This window comes from Puma concolor, chromosome B2 (genome assembly GCF_028749965.1).
Source record: "Puma concolor isolate L17-30 chromosome B2, mPumCon1.1.hap2, whole genome shotgun sequence".
In the NCBI taxonomy this organism is placed as follows: Eukaryota; Metazoa; Chordata; class Mammalia; order Carnivora; family Felidae; genus Puma; species Puma concolor.
The window spans coordinates 138,817,479-138,842,668 of record NC_141671.1 but is presented as its reverse complement, the minus strand read 5'-3'; the positions used below and the strand labels follow the sequence as shown (position 1 = coordinate 138,842,668).

Sequence of the window (25,190 nt, the reverse complement as noted above, 5' to 3'; positions counted from 1 at the left end):
TGAGCAGGTAGGTTTTATCATTCTTGCTGCAGTTGTTTTTAAAGTGTAAATGGAAAAAGATTAATTTCTTGATGTAAACTTTTGCTAGGTCTAATACAGATACTCTACAGATTGAAACCTACCAAAACTACATGATGCATTTTATCATAATGCTCTTCGTATCTTGAGTCTAAGTAAAGAAATGTATTATCAAGTCAAAAAAATATGCTCCAAATGCTAAGGAAAAGGAAAATTCAAGCTAAAATCACCAACATCTGAAAATTCTGACAATATTCTACTAGTAAAAAAAAAATTCTCAAACTACTAACATAGACAAATGAACTGATTATTTTTATTAAAATTCATCATGCAAAATGAAGTCAATTTTGGGGGGGGGGTAGTTTTCCAAGATGGAGACATAGGAGATTCCTGAATTCACATGCTCCCATAGACATACCAAATCTCTAGCTACACAATTTCTTCTGAAAGACATCCAGAAACTAGCTGAATGATTCCTACACAGTGGGGAAATGAAAAAATACTTACATCAATATACACCCCTGGTACAATGACACACAATCAAGAGGGAACTCCAAACTCTCAGTTTCTCTCTGAGGAGCAAAGATTTGGACCCAACATATAGCACTCCAGTTTTTAAAACTTTCACCTAAGGGGAGAGCCACCAAAACAGGCAGTGAAATACATGAGAAATATAAGACTATAGAAAACAAAGAAACTTCTTAATGGGCTCACAAGATTACTGTCCATCTTCCCAAGTTTCATCACAGAAGTGAACATCTCCCAGTCTTTGTCTGATAGAGATCTATTTGCATATTTTAAGACCTGCTCCAAAATCACCTGCTCCAAAAATCACCTATCTCTCTCTAAAAGGAGCTTGTACATACATCTGGCATCCCAATTTTTTTGGCTGCCATCCAGGGAACTCATCCTTTGATCACCTGGTTCTATTGATCAGAAGAGCTTGTGTTTGCCAATCCCATAGACCTATAGCAAACAATTCCTAAGGCACTATCTCCGAGGCACAGCACAGAGGGAGCAAACAGACACTCTCATATCCCAGTATTTCCCTGAAAGAGATATATTTGTATCCTTTAAAAGCTGTTACCTGAGGATCCAGCTACCAATCAGCCTGAATCTAGGTGTTCAGCAAGATCCTCCCCTTTGGGATACTGACAGGACTTGGCATACCCTCAACTCTTGGGAACCACTGAGAAGAAAGAAGGCTGCCTAGGCAATCATAATAGTTTGAGAGACAACCAAGAGCTCAGGATAGGATGAACAATAAAGTTTGTCCCCTACTCCATCAAGACTAGGAAAGGGGGCTATTTTATCTAATGCACAGGAACCAACACAGAATCAAGTAAACTGAAGAAACAGAGGAATAGGTTCCAAACAAAAGAAATAAGATAAAATTACAGAAACAGACTAGCAAAGTGGAAGTAAGTGCTTTACCTAATAAAGAGTCTAAAATAATGATCACGAAGATGCTCACCAGAGTGAGGAGAACAATACATGAACAAAGTGGGAATTTCAACAAAGAGACAGGAAATACGAAAAAATACCAAACAAAGGGGCGCCTGGGTGGCTCAGTTGGTTAAGTGTCTGACACTTGATATTGGCTCAAGTCATGATCTCACAGTTGTAAGATCGAGCCCGCACTGGGCTCCACACTGAGAGTGGGGCCTGCTTGGGATTCTCTCTGTCCCTCTCCCTCCCTCTCTCTGTCCCTCTCTCACACACACATGTGCTCTCTCTCTCTCAAAATAAATAAATTTTTTTTTAAATTTTTTTTTCAACGTTTATTTATTTTTGGGACAGAGAGAGACAGAGCATGAACGGGGGAGGGGCAGAGAGAGAGGGAGACACAGAATCGGAAACAGGCTCCAGGCTCTGAGCCATCAGCCCAGAGCCTGACGCGGGGCTCAAACTCACGGACCGCGAGATCGTGACCTGGCTGAAGTCGGACGCTTAACTGACTGCGCCACCCAGGCGCCCCAAAATAAATAAATTTTTTAAAAAAGAAAATACCAAACAAAAATCACCAAACTAAAGAGTACGATAATTGCACTGAAAAATTTAATGGAGGGGTTCAACATCAGACTAGATCAAGCTGAAGAAAGGATCAACAAACTCAAAGACAGAAGAGAGGAATTCATCCGATCAGAGAAATGAAAAGGAAAAAGAATGAAAAAGAGTAATGATAGTTTGAGGGACTTATAGGACAACATCAAGAAAACCAGCATTCACATTATAAGGGGTCTCAGGAGAAAAAAGAATGAAAGGGACAGAAAGCTCATTCAAAGAAATCATGGCTGCAAACTTCCCTAATCTGGGGAAAGAAAGAGACATCCAGATCCAGGAAGCCCAAAGAGCTGTAACAAAGATGAACCCAAAGAAACCCACACCCAAGACACATTAAAATTAAAGTATCAACAATTAAAGACAGGAAGACAATCTTAAAAGCAGTAAAAGAAAAACAACTTGTTACACAAGGCTATCACCAAGTAAGGACATCAGTTGGTAACACTATCAGCACATTTTATAGCAAAAACTTTACAGGTCAAAAGACTGTCAAAATATACTCAAGTGCTGAAAGAAAAAAACCATCAACCAATAATACTCTACCCAGCAAAGTTGTCCTTCAGAATTTTGAGGGAGAGGTCAAGAGTTTATCAGAAACAAAAGCTGAAGGAGTTCATCACCACTAGCCCAGCCTTACAAGAAATGTCAAAGGTACTTTTTCATGCTACAATAAAAGGATCCCAATTAGTAATAGGAAAACATATTAAAGTATATGGGGTGCCTGGGTGCCTCATTCGGTTAAGCATCTGACTTTGGCTCAGGTCATGATCTCATGGTTCATGAGTTCAAGCCCCACATCAGGCTTTGCTCTGACAGTGCACAGCCTGCTTGGGATTCTCTCTCCCTCTCTCTTCCCCTTCTCCACTTGTATGCATGCTCTCTCTCTCTCTCTCTGAGTGAATAAACTTAAAAAAAAAAGAAAGCATAAATTTCAGTAGTAAGGCAAATATAGAGTTAAATTCAAAATACTCTAAAGTTATGGTGATGGATAAATCATTTATAAATCCAGTAGGAAGGTTAAAAGACAAAAGTAATAAAAATAATTGGGGCACCTGAGCAGTTCAGTCAGTTAAGTGCCTGACTCTTGGTTTCAGGTCTGGTCATAATCCCAGGGTCATGAGACTGAGCCTGCATTGGGCTCCATGTTTGAGGTGGAGTCTGCTTAAGATTCCCTCTCTCCCTCTCCTTCATCCTCTCATGTTGTCTCTCTCTCTCCCTCAAAGAAGAATAATTATAATTATAATAGTTTGTAATGGATACACAAGGTAAAAAGATGTAAATTATGACATCAAACATAAAACATGGGGGGAGAGCAAAAATTAGAACTTTAAAATATGTTCAAACTTAACTGGTCAAAAATCACCAATATATGTTATAAATATAAGTTGTTACATGTAAGCATAATGGTAGCTACAAAGCAAATGCCTACAGGAGATAAACAAAAGATAATAAGAAAGGAATCTAAGAAAACCACTGTGAAAGTCATCAAACCACAAAGGAAGAAAGCAAGAAAAGAAAAAAAAAGAGGAACTACAAAACAACCAGAAAACAATTAACAGAATGACAACAAGTACACACCTATAAATAATTCTTTAAATGTAAATTAACTAAATCCTCCAATCAAAAGACATGGAGAGATTGAATGAATAATAAAAAAAAAAAAGACCCAACTATATGCTGCCTACAACAGACTCACATCAGGTTTAAGGACACAAACCGACTGAAAGTGAAAGGATAGAAAAATACACTCCATGCGAATGGAAAGCAAAGAAAGAAGGCATAATAATACAAGATAAAATTCAAGAATTTAATTAAAGACTGTAATGAGACAAAAAATCATTATATAATGATACAGAGGTCAATCTGACAAGAGGGTAAAGCACTGCTTTCTTTTTTTTAATATTTATTTATTTATTTATTTATTTATTTATTTATTTATTTATTTATTTATTTTGAGAAAGAGTATGAGTGGGGAAAGGGGCAAAGAGAGTGAGAGACTCCCAAGCAGGCTCCGTGCTGTCAGTGCAGAGCCCAATGTGGGGCTCGATCTCATGAACTGTGAGATCATGACCTAAGCTGAAGTCAAGAGTTGGATGTTCCCTGAAGGTAAAGCATTTGTAAATATTTATGCTCCCAACAATAGGGCACCTAAATACATAAAACAAACATTTAACAGACCTTAAAAGAGAAATAGACAGCAATACAAGAATAATAGAGGACTTCAATACCCCATTTTCAACAATGGATAGACCATCCAGGCCAAAAAATCAGTAACAAAATATTGAGCTTAACACACTAGACTTAATGTGAATGATAGTTCATGGTCATGGATTGGAAAAAATAATACTATTAAAATGTCTATACTACCCAAAGCAACAATATACAGATCCACCGTAATCTCTATCAAAATTCCAGTTAGATTTTTCACAGAAATAGAAAAAGAAATCCTAAAATTCCTATGGAAACATGAAGACCCTGAATAGTCAAAACAATTGTAATAAAGAAGAACAAAGCTGGAGGCATAAGCATCACACTTCCTTATTTTAGACTATATTACAAAGCTATAGTAATCAAAAGAGTATGGGATTAACATAAAAACACTGACACGGGGGGCGCCTGGGTGGCGCAGTCGGTTAAGCGTCCGACTTCAGCCAGGTCACGATCTCGCGGTCCGTGAGTTCGAGCCCCGCGTCGGGCTCTGGGCTGATGGCTCAGAGCCTGGAGCCTGTTTCCGATTCTGTGTCTCCCTCTCTCTCTGCCCCTCCCCCGTTCATGCTCTGTCTCTCTCTGTCCCAAAAATAAATAAACGTTGAAAAAAAAAAAAAATTAAAAAAAAAAAAAAAAAACACTGACACGGAACAATGGTACAGAATAGAAAACCCAGAAATAAACCCAAGCATATATGGTCAATTGATTTATAACAAAAGAACTAAGAATATAAAATGAGGAAAAGATAGTCTCTTCAATAAAAGGTGATGGGAAACTGGATAGCCACATACACAAAAATGAAATTGGATCACTATCTTACACCGTACACAAAAATCAATTCAAAATGGATAAAGGACTTGAAAGTAATACCTGCAACCATAGAACTCGTAGAAGAAAACATAAGAGAAAGAGCTCCCTGACATCAATCTTGGCAATGCATTTTTTTTTTTTTTTTGGATTTGACACCAGTCAGCTTTTGATTTACAACAGCTGTATTTTAATAGTACACACACACACACACACACACAATTTCATTTCTGCCTTTATAATTCCTTTTTGTTTTTTAACCATCAAGTAATAAGATATAGTTTGGTCCAAGAGTTTGAAATCATTCAGGTCTTTTAAACTAATATGATCAAGTGGTTTTGCTATACATCTCATTATTATAAATTTGTTTAGTTCTGGGTTTAGCAATGGGATAGCTAAACATGGATATATTTTCTTTCCCTTGATTTATGTCTCCATTTCATTCCGAAATTTGGAAGATTACTGCCATGAATTCTTCATTTACTGATGATGTATTTGAACTTCATTCCAGCTATTTCACATGCCCTTCGAGTATTATAAAAATGTCATGATGGAAATCTACTGATAAGTATGAAAAAATATATACTTGAGTTCAACAGTGCTCTGTAATTAATAGTGACAAGACCTCAAGAGGGAAAATATATGCTTATAGGACAATAAAACTTAGCAACCGAGAGTTGGCTCTCAGGTATATGGCTATTATTTGTTTTTTGTTTTTTCTCTTCTCCCAAAGTATTCTTTAAAAAGGCAATAACAAATATAAAGAAAAAAGTTATTACCACATTTAGATTCTATTTAGATTCTAGTTATTACCACACTTAGATTCTATTAATTGTTTATCATAGATCTGCTTCACATGAGGATGCGAAGCTAGGTTGGTGCTCAATAAAACTCTTAATTTCAAAGATGGCCAGGACTTTTTATTTGCCAGTTGGACTGACCCTAAAAATCTAAATATGCCTGTCAATCCCCATGTTTCCATTTAACACAATCTCTACCACCTACATGGATGCCCTCCATCAAGTTGCGATCAAACATTGCTGCCTCCTTATTCAAAGAGGTTGCCAACTTATTCAAAGTTTACATGTTAATGGATGCAAATACACAAAATCGTCTCTAAGGTCAGACATTTGTCCACTTGGTCTACAATCGGTGAACTTTGCAATACAAGTACAAAGCTCCACATTTATTTAGTTTAATAAAAAAAATCCCACGCTTCATAGGTAACAATTAATTTCTCATATTAAAAGAAACCAAATGAGACAATCTCTGCCTAAAACCACTACTCATTTGATCTATAAGCCCATAAAAAAGATGTAACTTCCTCTTGCCTTGGTTCATCTATGTTAGCTCCTGAATGGATATGTTGGGGCATGGAGGAGGTCATTTTCTAGTCTTGTTTCCATAATAACTAGAATTCTTCTCCCTGAACAACAAGAGCAACAGTCAAGTTTTGCAGGAACACCAGTTCTGAGAGAATCAACTGAAGGACCAAGTGTCACTTCAGCCAGTGTATCTTTCTACCAGCTCCTCTCAGGGATGCGAACCTATTTTATTTTTCTTTTGTATTACCTTTCTCCTAAAATATTAAGAACAGACAGTGGAGTACATAATTGGCATTCAGTCAAGACACCCATTATTATCTCTTTAGCCCACAAACATCTTAAAAGTTCTTAAAAGGTAAAACTGTTTATGAGTACCTGAGGTATGTTGAACAAAAGTCATCAATATTACAAATTTGTAGTACCTGGATCACTTTATATTAAACATTTCTGACAGCGTGAAGACATAATATTACATGCATTTATTATGTAGTGTCCTTCCCAGAATTTGTAGTTAAATATAAATAATGTCAGGTTAAAGACTTTAATCTTCTAGATTTTGATTTTAAAACATTGTTTCCTAACTGCCAGGAGAATTATAGTGTGTTGATAGTGAAAATTAACAAATTGGATGTAACCTTGAAACCAGTCAGATAGCAAGCTGTGGTGTCCCACCACTCCTCCCATGACAGCTCAACCAGTTGGTGAGTAGTTTCAACTCCTAAAATAAATGTTGAGCTTAGTGTTCTTACCTGGCACCCTCTTTGCCCAGTTGATCATGTGAACCAGCTCCCTGTCAGCAAGGTTGGTCAGCAAGCCCATCATCGAAGCCTCACTGAAGGGTCTGGAAGGATCGTAGTCGGAATAGATTATGGGGGGCTCAGCCTCCAACAAGGCACTGACCATCTGATCGGCTGTCAGGGACAAGGCTGGACTGTTCTTCTTAGTATGCTTAATCAAGAGAGGGCTTGGCCAAAGGTTGGAAGCCCTCACATCTCCGGAAGACCCCACTTCATTCCTGCCCTCCCCCTCATCTCTCTGGCGCTTGTGTTTCAACATTCTTCCTCCTCTTCGGTCTTTCCGTATTCCTGAGAACACAGAAAAAAAAATACCCAGTTTATTTTTTTCTCATGTAAACTTTCACACTAAAACCGACTTCCATGCTAATAGCCTTTCTTTTATTTACATAGATATTTTGAGGCACAAATTTGCTAGTAGGTGTTCAACAAGCAGCTGCCTAAGAGGGAAAAAAAAAGGCTTTGATTTGTAGCATTCTCCAATTCCATGGTGTAAATACTCCCACCATGGCAAATTTCAAGCTACTTGTCTGAACTGGAGTGGCTTACAAAACTCCTGAAAAGTTAACAGTAGAATTTTGTGAGCCAACACAAGTTGGATCTGACAAACTGTGTGTGTGTGTGTGTGTGTGTGTGTGTGTGTGTGTGTGTAACAGATACTACAAAAAGAACAAAATCGTAATGATTAGTTATTCTTGAAATACGGCTTACCATCAAAGACAGCTTCTGCTATGAATATTCTTTTAACAGTAAATTTAAAGGGCACTGAGAAAAGCACTTTGTAACCATCCTATCGTCCAAGTAGGTCTCTTACTGGAAGACACGGGAGGAGAGTGACGTATCTGAAATGTATCTGACAGCCTCAGGATCCCACAGGTCCTCAGCGAGTCTTTGTTTGTTGCTAAGCTGCACCTGATCACCTCAGCACTTCGCCTAAGACCTTCAAGTAGTTTACTTGGTTCTTAGATTTTCACAAATGTATTTCTCTTCCCCTAATAGAAAAGCTTTAAAATAGCTGAAAATAATTTTCCCCCAAAGGTTTACCCAGCTGTGGTTCTCACTAACTAAATTATAAACAGAAGGAGAATCCAGTCTATTGCAATGATTCTTTGTGGTCCCATCTCAGCATCTTAACCTGGAAAAGGCCATGCTGTGGCACTGAAATGTATCAGCAGAAACAAATATCTTACAAAGACAAAAATTAACACAAGCTTCTGTAGTTTCAAAACTGGCCGCATCAAAAGAAATGTTCATCTCTCCAAAATAAGCTGGACAGCAACATTTTTTAGGTTTGTATGAAAAAAATAATTTTGGTAAAAAGCTAATACAATTATTTTTAATATTAAATACATGAGCAGTACACACTCTTTATAATATATTACCTTTTCTCTCATAACAAATGAATAACTAATATCAGAAACTTGTTCTATTCTGTTCTAATTTGTCAAGAAATTTGGACAAATATGTGGCTGTGAATCTTTTATGTGTAACTTTTTAAAATATTTTTCATAAATATTTTTAAGTGTTTATTTTTGAGAGAGAGGAGAGACAGAGAGAGAGTGAGTGGGGTAGGAGCAGAGAGAGACGGAGACACAGAATCCAAAGCAGGATCCAGGCTCCGAGCTGTCAGCACAGAGCCCAATGTGGAGCTCAAACCCATGAACCGTAAGATCATGACCTGAGCCAAAGTCGGACACTTAACCGACTGAGCTACCCAGGAGCCCCTTATGTGTAACTTTTATTCTTATAGGTCTAGATTATATACATTAGACAACGCCCTCAAAATATAATGAAGTCACAGACCCTTCCTATTTGTTCAGTATTAAAATAAGCATTTCTCAGAACTCTTGTAATAAGTAATAAAAATAAAGATTATTATCACTAATACACACCCAGTACTTACTCACCATGTATCTTAAGCACTTTATATACACTTTACATGAAAGCACTTTACAATTAATTTAACCCTCACCATAATCTCATAAGGTTAATATTGGGAAACATCTATGTAGAAAGGTTAATGAACTTGTCCAAGACCATTCTCAACCAAGTATGATTCGAGATCCTGGCCCTAAAATGAAGAAGTTTCTCCAGTTAACAGTTTTAGAATTTTACCAATTATCGACAAAGTTGACAAATTCATGAATATCCAGAAGTAAAATAAGTTGGATGAGAACAGTTGTATTTGACCAGCCATTGTCCTTAGGCCTTTCAACCAGTTCATTGCCAGATATGCTCATGAGATAAGAGTATCTAGATTAAGAAAGATGATTCACTCTACTCTCAGGTCATCAGTGCATACCCGGAGTTATCACACCCATGGCTGAATACTGCATATATAAGCAAAATAGACTTATTTAGATTGGAGTAACTAGAATGGTGGGGAGGTGTGAAATCTCGTCACACAGAGATCAACTGAGGAACAAAGAGTGGTTAGTGTAAAGAAAAGAAGATTTAGAGGAAACATGAGTGTCTTCCTATAAAGATGGTGTTATAGTCTGAAAGCTTGTGTCCCCTGAAATTCATATGTTGAAATCAAAGTGGTGGTACTTGGAGGTGGGGCCTTTGGTAGGTAGTTATGTCATGGGAGTACAGTCCTCATAAGTGGATGAATGGCCTCATAAGAGGCCAGGGAGCTAGTATGAGCTTGCTCTCTCTATTATGTGAGGATACGAGATATCTGTGAGCTATCTGCAAGCCAGGAAGCAGACTCTATTCAGACACCAGATCTGCGGCACCTTGATCTTGGACTTCCCAAACTCCAGAACTGTGAAAAACAAATGTTTGTTGTTTAAGCCATGAAGTCTTTGTCATTTCTGTTATAGCAGCCCACACTATCTGGGAGATGGGTTTGATTTGCTCTTCTGTGTTTCTTCTGTAACACCGAAGAAATATGTGGAAACTGTAAGTAGAGTTCAAAATAAGGAGGCAGTTTGCAATAGTCAAATCAGACAAAAAAGGTAGAATCTGCTGCCATAGGAAATGCTACATTGGATCACTAGAAGCTTCCAATAATAGCTAGCTGAAGACTTAAAAAAATTTTTTAATGTTTATTTATTTTTGAGAAACAGAGAGACAGGGTGTGAGCAGGGGAAAGGCAGAGAGAGAGGGAGACAAGGAATCTGAAGCAAGCTCCAGACCCTGAGCTGTTAGCGCAAAGCCCAACACGGTGCTCCAACTCACGAACTGTGAGATCATGACCTGATCCGAAGTCGGATACTTAACCAACTGAACTACCTAGGCGCCCCTAGTGAAGACTTTGTGGAAATGTTACTGAAGGGATTAATTATTGAGTGAGCATTTGCACTAGGTGACCTTCAATATACCTTCTCAAGACCATATGACTCCATTTGGAATGAAAGACCAGTAGCCTTGGAATGAAAAATGGGGGGTGGGGGGAGAAATCGAAAGCAAAAATTCCTTTAGAATCACATTTCTCGGGAAATTTTGAGGTCAGAATTTTGAAAGGATGAATTCTGATTGGTGTTTTACCTACTCTGGGTGGGCACTGGGGTAAAAATACTGCATTGTTTTTCAGTCATTAGTATATTATTCGAATATTTTTTATTTCTCTATAACTTTAGAAGGAGATTGGGAATGTGAATAGATCTTATAGGAAATCTGCAACAGCAAGGAAAATTTTTTAATATCAGATCTATGTGGAAAGATAAAGGCAAGGGATTTGACTAAAGCAAAAAAATGGTTAAAGATGATACTGTTTTTCCTTAGATGAAATCAGGAGTTATCTGATCACAACTACACATATGCATTTTACTTTTTAAAGTCTATGCTTTCTATTATAAATGTAATTTATTTTTTAAAGATTGCAAAAGTAAAGACAACTAGACAGAAAGTTAACAAAACAAAACATAGTATTACTACCCACTTTAAAAGGCCCTAGCAGTCTTAATACTGATATATGATTTCCAGAAAAAGGATTTTAGACTCAATTCAGGTACTAATGGCAGCAGTTATCAAATTTATCAAAGCCTTTATTCATTTGGTAAAAAAAATTGTTCACTATTTATAAGGTATATTCACAGATGATACAGTGATAAACAAAGACAGATTATGTTACCCTCCAGCTTGGAAGGAGAAAGACATCAATTTAGAGTATTCATTGGACGAATGAATGAATGAACTGCCCAAAACACAATGGAAGGGAGGAGGTGAATAAAGGAGGAGGAGACAAAGCTTCTGTAAGGGAGGGAGTTACATTTAAGCCAACTCATGAAATTTCCTTTCTCGGAGAAATTTAGGCATAGTCTACTCAGAGTGAGTTGAGTCTCACAAACACATGATCTAGGATGTTGAACCCAAGACAAAAATGGCCCCAAGTTTGGCATGTAGAACAATAAGACACAACTGGAGAGATCAAAGAAAGAGTTGAATATTTATGAAATCATCAAATAGTCAAATAGGGAACGATGGATTCAATTAGCACTAACAAATATTTTCTCTAATGTATCCCTAAGTGCACTATATTAAATGCCAAAGTCCCTACAAAGTGTACAAATAGAACAAAAATAGAAAATTGTGCCTATAATGTGGCCAACTACATGTGGTAGGATCCTAAGGCACAGCTCAATGAGGAAGGCATCTTTTTCCACTTATAAGTAGTAATTGTCACATTACCAGTGATATACCAATGTCATTTACCAGTGACAATATTACACAAATATTTTATAGTACTTCAAAAAAATCAAACTGGAATTGAGTGGAAAGAGGTAAAAAAAAATGACCCAAATCCTACTTCTCTTTTAACCTAGGTTAAATAAGAATTGCAGGTCAGAACCAATGATTACAGGCTGTGTTGCTATGACACAGTCAGCCAGTTCTTAATTATATACAGTGATGGGGCATAGGAGTGGCATGCATAATTGAAATCCAAAGTAAAATTAAAACCTCTATGCTCCCCACCAAGACATTTTCCAGAATTATTTGGAGAGCAGCAACCTAGATTGATATGTATTTTACTTAAGCTGGCTTCCCTCTGTCTAACTTATTTTAACTATCAGTGAAAAAGACCAAAAGAACAAAACTAAGTTCACAAAGCAGAGGGATAAAAACGATTAGCTTCGATCATACAAATATTAAACAGGTTGGCTCTTAACAGTCAAGACATTTATCTTGTGCATTATCTTATACAACAAATAGCATTTTAGCTTGTAATGCCATATAAACAAAATGTAGTGTCATTCAGTACACAAATGTGTCCTTTTCCAGAATGACCGAGTAAAATATTCAGCAGTACAGTACAAATGTCCTGCAATGGATATACTAATATACACAAATTAGCCTTCAGGTTGTGGAACTGATTAGACAATACTTACATCAAAGCAAATTTCTCTACACTCCCTTTTTAAAATGTTAAGCTTGCAATAATTCAAGGATTACCCACTGGTTTTCATATAAGGGATCAAGAAAATCAATGATCTCTCCATCAAGCAAGCCCACCATTAACTGTGAAATGCCACCAGTGTGAATTTTATCCCCTGGGGTTAAGCCTTCTCTAAAATGCTTGTCACACTGTTGTAAGGATTTAGAAAGGCTGGGTATAGAACTTCCACTTAGCAGCACTCAAAGTGAATTTGAGTTATTCTAATCCACTAGGAAGTGTTAACTTAAGGGAATTTGTTAAATTAAGGAACACAGGCAACTTGGGAATAAAAGGGAGAAAGAAGGTGCAGGGGGCTCTCTCTAGGTTAAGGTGAGCAGTAAGGAATCTCTTCCAAGGCTGCCTGGGATTGGAGAGGTTGCAAGGCAGCTCAGGGGCTCAGTTCTGCAAGGAGAAAGGGTCTGAAGACGTATCAGTTGCTTAAACAATTATATTCTGGCCCTAAAATAAAAACCTCTGTCCTAATGTATCACACTAGATAGTCTGAAAGATCACTTCTAATTACTTCGGAGTTCTATTTAATCATTCTTTCTTTTTCATTCTTTAGATTCTTTGGCTTGACCATTACATCGCAAGAAAAATTAATATGTTATCTGACTACTCACTAAAGAATTCATTAGATTGTTTGCTTCAAGTGCATTCTCCTTTTAAATTTTTCTTTTCCCTAAATGATCTTTTTTTCTTAATACCCTCTGCCTCTACAAAAAGCTAGTATAATTTTAGTAATTTTTGCAGTTCCCTAAGACTACTTTAATGTATCATTAAATATTTCAAACATTTGCATAATCACTTCTCTTTTGTTTCTCAATAATTTCACATTATTCATGAGATATTAAAAAGCCAGACAAAGAAACACACTAAAAGCTTTTTAATTCAATATGTTGAGGAAAACAGAAGTGTTAATTACTTAAGAATTAAATAAAGGTAAGAGCTAATAAGCTAAGAGCTAATAAACTTGCTCCAGAGAAATTCCCCTGCATCAGTTCTAATGCTTTATCTTCAAATACTAGAAATGAATCCTATAAAGTAGGAGCTGTTACAGTCTCCCATCTAACAGAAGAAATTAGCTTACAGTAACTAGCATGCCATAGGTCACACCAAGAGCAGCTCAGAGATTTGAACTTAAGTATGTAATTGTAAATTATTATCAATATTGTCATAGTCTCTCAGTGTACAAAGTCAAGGGACTATGAATTATCCCATTCTTTTAGAGTTACTTAATGTTCTTTCCCCCGCTTCTTTCACATCCAACAAAACACTACCACCTAGCATTCCCTCATGTATTTCTTCCTTGAGTCTCTTCCTTTCTGTCTTCACTGCCACCATCTGAGCTCAAACTCCTATCCCTTCTTGCCCAAATCAATGCAGCAGCTCCTAATTCGTTTCCTTGCCTACCTCAATCTCCCTTCTAATCCAATTAACTGGTGATTGATTAATCTCCATTACACCCTCATTTCATCCTGTTACTGTCTGTCTAAATCCCTCAAAGACTTCCTTAGCTTACAACAGTTTAATTATGTGCTAAAGACTTAGCAGTTCTGGGGAAGTATCAGAGGTAATGTGGTTGGGACTTCTGGTCACCCCATTCTTCCCATTTGTCTAAAGAAGCTATGTGAGTGTGTGTGTGTGTGTTGCGTTAGGATTAGAAGAATAATTTATGTCTAAGAGGGTTTACTGTTTTATTTTACATTTAAAAAGCCACTGACCTACTGAATAAAATCAAACATTGCACTGAGACTCGTGAATTTCCACAAATAACCCCAAAGTACTTTTTAAGTCTATTTTTACAATTTCCCTCCACAAACCTTCATTTTTATAAAACAGGGTTGGACCTGTACCACTTTTTATAATACTTTCCTACATCACCATCTTTGCTCTTTCCACTCTCTTTTTTTTTTTTTTTTTTTTACATTTATTTATTTTTGAGACAGAGAGAGAGCATGAACAGGGGAGGGTCAGAGAAAGAGGCAGACACAGAATCTGAAACAGGCTCTAGGCTCTGAGCTGTCAGCACAGAGCCCAACGTGGGGCCCGAGCCCACAGACCACGAGATCATGACCTGAGCCGAAGTCGGACGCTTAACCGACTGAGCCACCCAGGCGCCCCTCTTTCCACTCTCTTATACTGGCCTCCAAAACCCAAGTAAGACCTCATTTCATCTGGGAACAACCAAGATGTCCTTCATAAATGACGGAATAAACAAAACAATGGTACATCCATACACCTGAATAATATTAAATGATTAAAAGAAATAAGCTATCAAACCACGAAAAGATAGGGATGAAACTTAAGTGCATGTTGCTAAGTAGCCAGTCTGAAAAAGTTATATACTATATATGATTCCAATTATAGGGCATTCTAGAAAAGACAAAACTATAAAGATACTAAACAGATCAGAGGTTGCCAGGGGTTGAAGATAGGAGGGAGAGGTCAAATGGGTGAAGCACAGGAGATTTTACAAGGTAGAGAAATTACTCTATGTTACAGTAATAGAAACTATTTTACAGTAGTACGTTATCGCAATGATGAATATAAGACCTTAAATATTTTCCAAAACTATAAAACTTTATAGGGCAAAGAATAAGCCTAATATTTGCGAATGTTAAAAATCATTTAGGAAAGCAGAGGATTCTGGGATGAAATGAAGAATGTTACAAAAGAATCCAAATATACGGAACAATTTCACTGAAGGAGATAAAGAAATAAGGTGCTAACTTAAATAATTCATAAAGAGTGGAATCTGTAAGACTAAAAAGGAACTGGACACAAACACTGTTCTCCAGTTGATGGATTGCTAACAATTGTGAAACCACTATACAGTATAATAGAATTAAATGATTAAGTAAATGAATGGCAGATGGGGGAGCCATGTTTCACACTTTTGGAGGAGAAAGCAATAGATATGTAAGAGGGGACTAGAATAATCCATGCTATAATGGTTACAGTTGGAGACACCAGTATATATTCATGTTTACCTTAACATAGATACAGATGGTTATATATAAAAATGTTATAGATATGCATATATGGATGGGCTAATATACACACATATATCTCCTTGCATAGTCAGCTTAGAGGACCTACAGGTAACAACATCCCAGTAACAGCAAGTATATCTACTACCCAGATCTTGGCTTACAATGAGAGAACCATCATTCCATTAAAAAAAATGGCCGATTCTAGGGCTGAGGCAAGAAACACACTAAGAAGAGTCTGAACCATCTTGTAGTGACAGAAAGCAAGAAAGTGCTCCACAACAAAATCCTGCAATGATAAGTGTACATCAAAGAAAAACACTAGCCAACTGAAAGAGCTGCCCATGTCAAACCTGGAACAATATGAGCAACAAAATAAATACAACAGTGTGAGATTATGCCCCAAAATATAAACATCCATGAGTCTAAACTTATTCAAAAAATGACTGAATAAATAAATTAATGGGAAAAAAACCTGGCAATCCCAAATAATTTAGGTAAATACTCCACCCTTGAGGCAGAGGAGCATAACTCCCCACTCCTTAAGTATGAGTTCACATAGTGACTTCCTTCCAAAAAGGACTGTATGGAAAGGGAAAAGAAGAGTAACTTAACAGTACAGACACCTGACAAATTCTGCCTCAAGTCAGGTGACCAAGGTTAACATCAACAGCAATAACTCATATTGATAGTATAACCCTTGATATGATGCGATGACAATGCCAGTTTACCACTGTGCCTCCCTCCTAAAAACACATTCTCCCTAGTCTAACCATGAGAAAATATAAGACAAATCCAAATTGAGAGACATTCTACAAAATATCTGACCAGAAATCCTCAAAACATATAATGTAAGACACTACCAGTAGAGGAAACTGGGTATGGGGTACTCACGAACTCTCTGTACTATCTTGGCAATAATTCTGTAAATCTAAAACTAACCTAAAATAAGAAGTTTATTTTTAAAATCAAGAACAGGGGCACCTGGGTGTTTCAGTCGGTTAAGCATCCGACTTCGGCTCAGGTCACAATCTCACAGTCCGTGAGTTAGAGCCCCGCGTCGGGCTCTGTGCTGACAGCTCAGAGCCTGGAGCCTTCTTCGGATTCTGTGTCTCCCCCTCTCTCTGAACCTCCTCTGTTCATGCTCTGTCTCTCTCTTGTCTCAAAAATAAATAAACATTAAAAAAAATTTTTTTAACAAATAAATAAATAAATAAATAAATAAAATCAAGAACAAAATAGTGATCAAGAAATTCTTTTAGCTAATATGAAAATAAATTTTATGCTGTCCCTTCATTGTTTGGAATGACTAGTCAATAACTGGTCACTGCCTTTCATGCTGCTATGTTGAAGGAGACTTTCTGAATCATCCTACCTGAGAATCTGAGTCAAAATATAATTCTAGAGGCACCTGGCTGGCTCAGTCGGTTAAGTGTCTGACACTTGATTTCAGCTCAGGCCATGATCTCATGACCTGTGAGATCCCCATGTTGGGATCTGTGCTGACAGCATGAAGCCTGCTTGGAATTCTCTCTCTCCTCTCTCTGCCTCTCCCCCTCTCACTTGCACATGCACATGCTCTCTCTCACTCTCTCTCTCTCCCTCAAAATAAATAAACATTATATATATATACATATTACATATATATAATTATAGATTTATAGAATTTATAGAATCTTTATAGAAGATTCTTTATAGAAAATTTACAGATTTATAGAATCTTCATAGAAGATTATAGAATTATATATACATATATAATTCTATATATTATATTTATATATATTTATTCACTTCTATTTATATATATTTTTATGTAATATATATAGAATTCTATAATATTATTATATATTCTATAATATATATATAATTTCACATATATATATAAAATTCTATAATCTTCCAAGACTGAACCATGAAAAAAGAAAATCTGCATAGACTGATTACAAGCAAGGAGACTGAATCAGTAATCAAAACGGATCAAAAACTCACAAAAAACAAAAGTCCAGAACCAAATGGTTTCACTAATAAATTCTACCAAACATTCAAAGACTTAATACCTACCTTTCTTAAAATCTTCCAAAAAGAGGAAAGAATGCTTCCAAACTCGTTTTATAAGTCTAGCATTATCCTGCTACCAAACCCAAACAAGGCTACTACAAAGAAAGAAAATTACAGGCCGATATCCCTAATGAACAGAAATGCAAAAATCCTCAACAAAATATTAGTAAATTAGTAAAACAGACACCTAGATCAATGTAACAGGATAGAGAGTTCAGAAATAAACCCCACACTTATATAGTCAATTAATTTATGACAAAGGAACCAAGAATAAACAATGGGGAAGACAGTCTCATCAATATATAGTGACTGGAAAACTGGACAGCCACATGCAAAAGAAGGAAATTAGACCACTAACTTATACCACACATAAAAATTAACACATAATGGATTAATGACTTGAATGTAATACTTGGAACCATAAAAGTCCTAGAAGAAAACGTAGGCAGTATGCTCCCTGACATTGGCCTTAGCAAAGTGTCTATATGCTCATACTATACTGTTTTCATCATTATTATAGCTTTGTAGTATAGTTTGAAATCAGGAGTGTGATATCTCCAGCTTTGTTCTTTCTCAAGAGCGGTTCAGCTATTAAGCATCTTTTTGTGGTTGTGCACGAATTTTAGAATTATTTGTTCTAGTTATGTGAAAAATGCCATTGGGATTTTGATAGGGATTGCACTGAAAGTCTAAATTGCTATGGGTAGTATGGACATTTTAGCAATATTAATTCTTACAATTTATGAGCATGGAACATTTTCCATTTCTTTGTATCTTCTTCAATTTCTTTGATCAGTGTCTTGTCGTTTTCACTGTACAGGTCTTTCACCTCCTTGGTTAAATTTATTCCTAGGAATTTTGTTCTTTTTGATTCAATCCCATTCATTTGTAAATGGGATTGTTTTCTTAATTTCTCTCTCTCTCTCTTTTTCAAACCTTTGTTCATTTTGAGAAAAAGAGAATTCCAACTCCCTCTCTCTCTCTCCCTCTCAAAATAAATAAACATTAAAAAACCCATTAACTATATAATGTTGTGCACATGAAACTTATATAATGTTATATGCCAATTGTACTTCAGTTATATATATAATTCTATAATAATGATTGCATTGTCTTTGGAGAAGACCATAAAGTTGGTCAAGAGGAAAAGTTAAGGCTATCAGAAACAAGAGCCATAAATGGAAACTACAAAGATTCAACCTTTGCTGCCTAAAAAGTTTTCATCTCCATCCTCAGGATGCAGAGTAAGCTTTGTAATTGGACACATACGTTTAACCCTGTTATGTCTTTTTATCTTTTCCTAAAATATAAGGATAGAGGGAGACAGAGATGGATAGAAAGAGAAACAGAAGTGAAGATAGAGGTAGAGAGGGAGAGAAAGAGAGGTCTAGAAGGTTCTTCCTCTTTCATGTACTCTCTCCTTTCCCTTGTCTATTTGACTTTTACTTATCTCTCTGAATCCAGAGATGTCCCTTCCTCAAGGAAATTCTCTCTGATCCTCTATACTAAACAATCAACTAAATGCTGTGTTCATAGTGCCCAATGCTTCTTCATAGCACTGACCAAAATTACAACTAAAATATCAATTTACACTTTAATATTTAAATGACTATGTAATCCCAAACTGATTACAAGGATGGAGTCAACATATTCAATATGGAGTCAAAATTTTGTAACCTCTAAATCTAACACAATTCTGTAGTGGACCTCAACATTTATTGTACGTATGAATTCAGTATGCTTATCATTTTCAGAGCTAACATCCTCTTCTAAGACCACTACAATAACTACTGCAATAAAATTGGCTACCAGATATTCAACAACATGCTTCCAAAAACTACAAGTGTTTAAGATATATATATAATATATACTTAATATATATTAATATATATTAAATATATTAAATAGATTTATATTTATGTTTTATATTATTTAAATATATTAAATAAATAAATAAAATAATAAATATAATATATTAAATAATATAATATTTAATATATTTAAATAATTCAAATATTTAAAATTTAATGTTTTAATTTAAAATTAATAAATTTTAAATAAATAAAATTAATAAAAATAAATAAAATTAATAAAATACCAATATTTAATATTATTTATTAATGTTTACTATTATTAATAAATTAATAAATACTTTAATGTTTAATTTTAATATTTAAAATTCAATAAATAACATTTAAAATATTTAAATATATAAAAATATTTATATAAATATATATACAACCCAACTTTATTGGACACTAGATTTCTCTTTAAATGGAAAAGAAAAACTAAGTGTTGCTGAGTCTCAGAAATGTACATCACGTTTTAATTTTTAACACTGAGCATAACACAAGTCAAAATTATAAGCTTCTCTAATTAAAGAAGTAAAACAATCACAACAAAATATCAAAGACTACTCAGTCACAAACCACATGAGAGCAGAGACTACATCTGTCTTGTTTACTATTAGACATAATTACCTCTTAGACCTCAATAGATAAGCTAGCTGAGCACATAAATTAGTCTTGGTATAACCCAAAATCACACCAGATATATTAATAACACAAATTGAAGACATTAAAAACATCTTGGCTACCATCAGTTGTTGAAATTTTATTATGGCAGCCTCCAAATAGGTCTTTCTGATAAGGCAATTCACTGTACATAATCAATTTAAAGTATGAGAACTCTTAAATTACTAAATAAAAGAAGTAAGTTAGAATCGGTGTTTCTGCATCTCTCCTGATCCAGCTCTGTAACCTAATTAGCCTGTAATCTAATTTATGGTTTGATCCCTTTGTCCCCTCCTCACATTGTTAAGTTATGTTTTCAGAATCTTCTACAACTTTGGAGTAATCTATTAACAGTGGGGAGAAAGTTGTGTACATGATATAAGTAGGGTTGGTTCATTAATTCAGTTTTCTTTAAAGGTAGTTAATTACCAACTTTTCCATCATGCCACTATCACAACCACCAGTTAACTTCAATCGTCCCCTGTACTGTTTACCAACTTTGTCCTTCTCCCAGCCCAGCAGCTTATCTACCATCTTCTCAATAAATGGCTGTATTCATGAGGAGCCACACTATCCCATGATGTCATCCGCCAGCATCCAAATTCACATAAACTGGCAAGCTCTCTTAACACTAGGGTCCATTGTGAATTTATTGTCCTTGATGAGTCTACTTGGATACCGATGAGCAGTGATTCCTCCTGATGGTGCAAAGGGCACATCTCCCCCTTTCCTCCTGATCTAGAGCTCCGGTCACACCTGCTCTAATTGTTCCACTGGCATAGGAGTAACCAGGGCTCACCATGGTGGCCCATCGCGTTACCCAAAGCCAGTCTGGGCTCTCTATCATCCCAGGCCCCAGAGCGAGTTTCCTATTTACTGTGACAATAAGAGCTTAGCAATGATGGAAGGGAACAGCTGCAGCACTAAAACTGAAGAAAACTTAATTCACATGCCGTCAGCCCTGCCCGGTCATGCCTGTTCCAGCCCAGAGCATGTGCCCACAAGTTTACAACAACCCAGGTCTCTGTCCTGTTGAGCTAGACTTCTCTGACCCAAGAGCACTTGACAAACACAAACTGCAAAATAACACAGCGATTCTTCTTGGCAATTAGCATGTATTTATGTTTACAATCAGGAAAGTAAAAACCGGATGTGTTATTGTGTATAAAATTAATTTTTCTGTAAAGCAACCTCATAGAGTATTCATCTCCCTCTTTGCCAAATCATATCAGAAAATTATAACTGACTTTGACAATATTTATTTCAAATTTAATTTTTAAAAAGATGGCATGGCTCCTCTCCTGGATTGTTGCTGCACTTAAAAAAATAATAATAATAAAAGTCCCTGGTAGAAGCTGAAGCAACCGAAGAGGTAGCCCTCATATAAGAATGCCTTGTTTTGGAATTCTCCCAAAAGTCTGGGTAGGGAGTGCCAAGACTGGAAAATCAATCACAGGTCACCACACCTTTAACTGCATGTCAAATCATGTCACCTCATCCCAGCAAAGAAACTAAGATTCAAGGCCCAAATCAAGCAAAGGGTGTGTAACAACCACATGTGTTCCCAATAACATCCCTTTTTCTTAATTCTTTTAATGTTTATTCATTTTTGAGAGAGAGAGAGAGAGAGAGAGCAGGGGAGGGGCAGAGAGAGAGGGAGACACAGAACTCGAAGCAGGCTCCAGGCTCTGCGCTGTCAGTGCAGAACCCATCATGGGGTTCCAACTCACGAACCGCAAGATCGTGACCTGAGCCAAAGTCGAATGCTTAACCAACTGAGCCACCTAGATGCTCCTCAATGACATCCATTTTGACCTAAAAGTGTAACGTTCACTCTTAAAACTACTGTGCACTTTAGTAAAAAGTCTACTAATAAAGCCTTGTTTCTAGGGACAGCTGTAGCAGGCTGTTCTATAAGAATCTGATTTATTAATAACAAAATTTATGGGGTGAGGAGAAAAGCAATACATATTTTTCTTGCCTGGCTTCATTCCCCTGTAATATCTTAGCGATGAGTCTCCCGCTGGCAGGCATTCTGTAGCCAGGAGGAATAAATAAGACACCAAGGTTCAGCCTGTGACGTTCTCTCTCTTTTCTCCCATTCCTTAGCTGTTCCGCAACTCAGACCTGCAGTTTTCCTTCTCTGACTTGTAAAAGAAACAGTTTGTCTCCCCACTTCTCCATGGGTCTCTTCATGTCATGATAATCTGTGCAGTTAGATACAAATAAAGTCCCTGTTGTCTTTACTTTGGTCACGGATGAGTCTTCCTAGCCTTGTTTGAGTCACCAACACCAAATTACATTCTCTTGGACAAGAAGTGCCGGCCAGTGGGACAACTTCAAACAATAATCCTACAACTGGATCACAAACCAGTTCACCCATAGCTGATGACTTAACAAGAGCATGTCAGATTTCTTGAAGCTTAAAGGGGGTTATTCCTTTCTCTAAAGTTTCACTTGTGAACTCTGTCACCTTAAGTAAGAGACCTCTGATATGCTCTACAGTCCTGAGGCTCAGGGTTGGACAAATTAAAGGCTCAATAAATAACCTGTTAAATGATGAATTCCTGTCATATCCTAGTGGCTAACAGAAATACCTCTGGCTCCTTTCCTAAAATATTGATCTGAACAACTACCAATACTAGAAAGATGATGAATTGACAATTATCAACAGCCTTAATGATCACAAAGTTCTACCACCCTTATTTTCCCCCCACTCCTCTGCTATTTTATTTTTTTAAATTTTTTTTTTCAACGTTTATTTATTTTTGGGACAGAGAGAGACAGAGCATGAACGGGGGAGGGGCAGAGAGAGAGGGAGACACAGAATCGGAAGCAGGCTCCAGGCTCTGAGCCATCAGCCCAGAGCCCGACGCGGGGCTCGAACTCACGGACCGCGAGATCGTGACCTGGCTGAAGTCGGACGCTTAACCGACTGCGCCACCCAGGCGCCCCACCTCTGCTGTTTTAATAGAGAGCTAAGCAAAAGGAAATACCTCATTCTTATCACTGATATATCAAGAACAATTCTTTCTTACATGCTTATGGAAAAAGTCCTCTATCGCCCTAAGCCAGAATATTTTTTTTTTTCTCTGAAACATGCCTAGATTTAAAAGCTTCTTAATATTGAGGAGGGCACCTTTTGGGATGAGCACTGGGTGTTGTATGGAAACAAACTTGACAATAAATTTATATATTGAAAAAAATAAATAAATAAATAAAACCTTCTTAATAATAAGGACTGAACCTAGTGCTTTGTATTTCCCACTAGTCTTAACTCTGCATTTGTACCTAAATTAGCTTTCTTAAGTAATGATCAATGAATGTTTTATGCACTAAACTGAACCCGTGTCTTTCAAAGACAACATTCCACTGTGGGCACCCAGGACCAGCCTCTCCTCTACAGAATCTCCATGTCCCTTTTCTCAGGCTATATTTCAGTCTTAGTGACCCCTCATTCAATCCAAAGTAGTCAATTCATTATACTGTGATTTATTCCTGAATATCAACTATCTCGCCCCATGGCTGATTTGAATTCCATTATTCACTCTCACAATTTCTTAATCGCTTTTCCGAAAAATTAATGCATCTCGATGCAGGCAGTATGTCCACATCTGTTTGCTTTACCAAATACCAACTGGATCCTCTGCTTGCAATTGGCAGAGCTGAAACTGTATTGAAAATATCTTACACGGCTTGTTTATCAAATGTTAAATGCTAAATATATGCTGTTCCAGAATACTTGTCCTTCAGTGGGAAGACACTTAGCAACCTGACATAACTACCGGTTTCCTATAAAACCTAGATATTACTGCTGGAGATACAGGAAGAGAGAGAAAGAAAGAAAAAAGCCTTTAGTCAAAATGCAAACAGAGATATTAATGATGCCTACAACAGTTAGGGTAGCAGAAGAAATTCCAAAATAGGCTGGCCAGAAGAACCCTCTTAAACCCAGGTAAGACACATGTGTAACCTTAAAAAAAAAATCTGTGAAAACAGTTTAGGGCGTAGGTAAGCCATCAGGCATGGTTAAGAATCAGTCAAACTTAGAGTGAGGTCCATTTCATCATTTGATTCTTTGAAGTTCTAATTATTCGGAAAAGATAATTAAGTGGCTACCTGGTCTTGTATTTACTGCACCAGTATCCATTTCTAAAGGCCATTCATTCTGCCCACATTTGGTAGAAGTCAGAAGTTTTGATAAAAGATAAAGGATCAAAAATCAGAGTGAATGCTGCAGCCCAAATGAAAAATAAAATGCTCCTACTGTTGTAATTTCCAGAGAAAACTTCTTAGACCTTATTCATAACTCACGAATTTATAGATAATTAGTATAAGTTCCAAAGGAAGATATAGGTGGAAAATTAATAAGCAGATTTCAAGGTTTCTTGGTAATGAAAAGGCTTCCCTAGGAGCATACCTTCCTTTCTGGAAAGAACATGAGCACTTCTGCCCTTTTTCACGAAGCTAAGTGCGACATACATAATCAACTTCATCAAATTTTTTGATTGCCGACAACTGGTAAATGTACCCACCCTGTAAGCTTACTATATTTTTGGAAATGGTTATGGTATATAAAGTATATCTCTATTGCGGCTAGAGGTCTCCAATAAACAATGTGAAAATACACTGTTTAAATTGGCAGGGCCTTGATTCAAGTAAGAAAGAAGCTATAGAGTTGGACACATAGACTTTTAGGTTTAGTCATAAGGTTACCTCAATGCCTCAGACCTCAAGCCTTCCAGAAAAGGCTTGTGTAATCGCTAAGTCAATGAAAACCGCCCAAATGGTCTATCTAGGGGGAAAGGCAGAAGAAATTGTTTCAAGCCAGGTGACAGACTTGCTTTGCGACTGAATTAGAAAGACTTTTAAAGCTACAAAGAATATTTAGTTGAGACTGAATCAGATGGGCTAATCAACTTCATACTTTCTTTAGCGCTGATACCCAAGTTTTAGTTGGTAAATGAAGCGAAACGCAGCTTAGCCACCCATGTAGCACATTTGTGTAATAATGATTTCTTTTAAAGTGT

The 25,190-nt window shown here is 36.6% G+C and overlaps 1 protein-coding gene across 12 annotated transcripts in view; it reads right to left on the bottom strand.

Annotated features, from left to right (window-relative positions):
* The window catches only part of ESR1 (estrogen receptor 1), a 450,613-nt gene that overhangs the window by 152,707 nt on the left and 272,716 nt on the right, over positions 1 to 25,190 (bottom strand). For all 12 annotated transcript variants that reach the window (XM_086708141.1, XM_086708139.1, XM_086708138.1 and 9 more), the window contains one exon: positions 7,172 to 7,507. In XM_086708141.1, the coding sequence (XP_086564267.1) occupies positions 7,172 to 7,507 (336 nt within the window). The remainder of the gene's footprint in view (positions 1 to 7,171; positions 7,508 to 25,190) is intronic.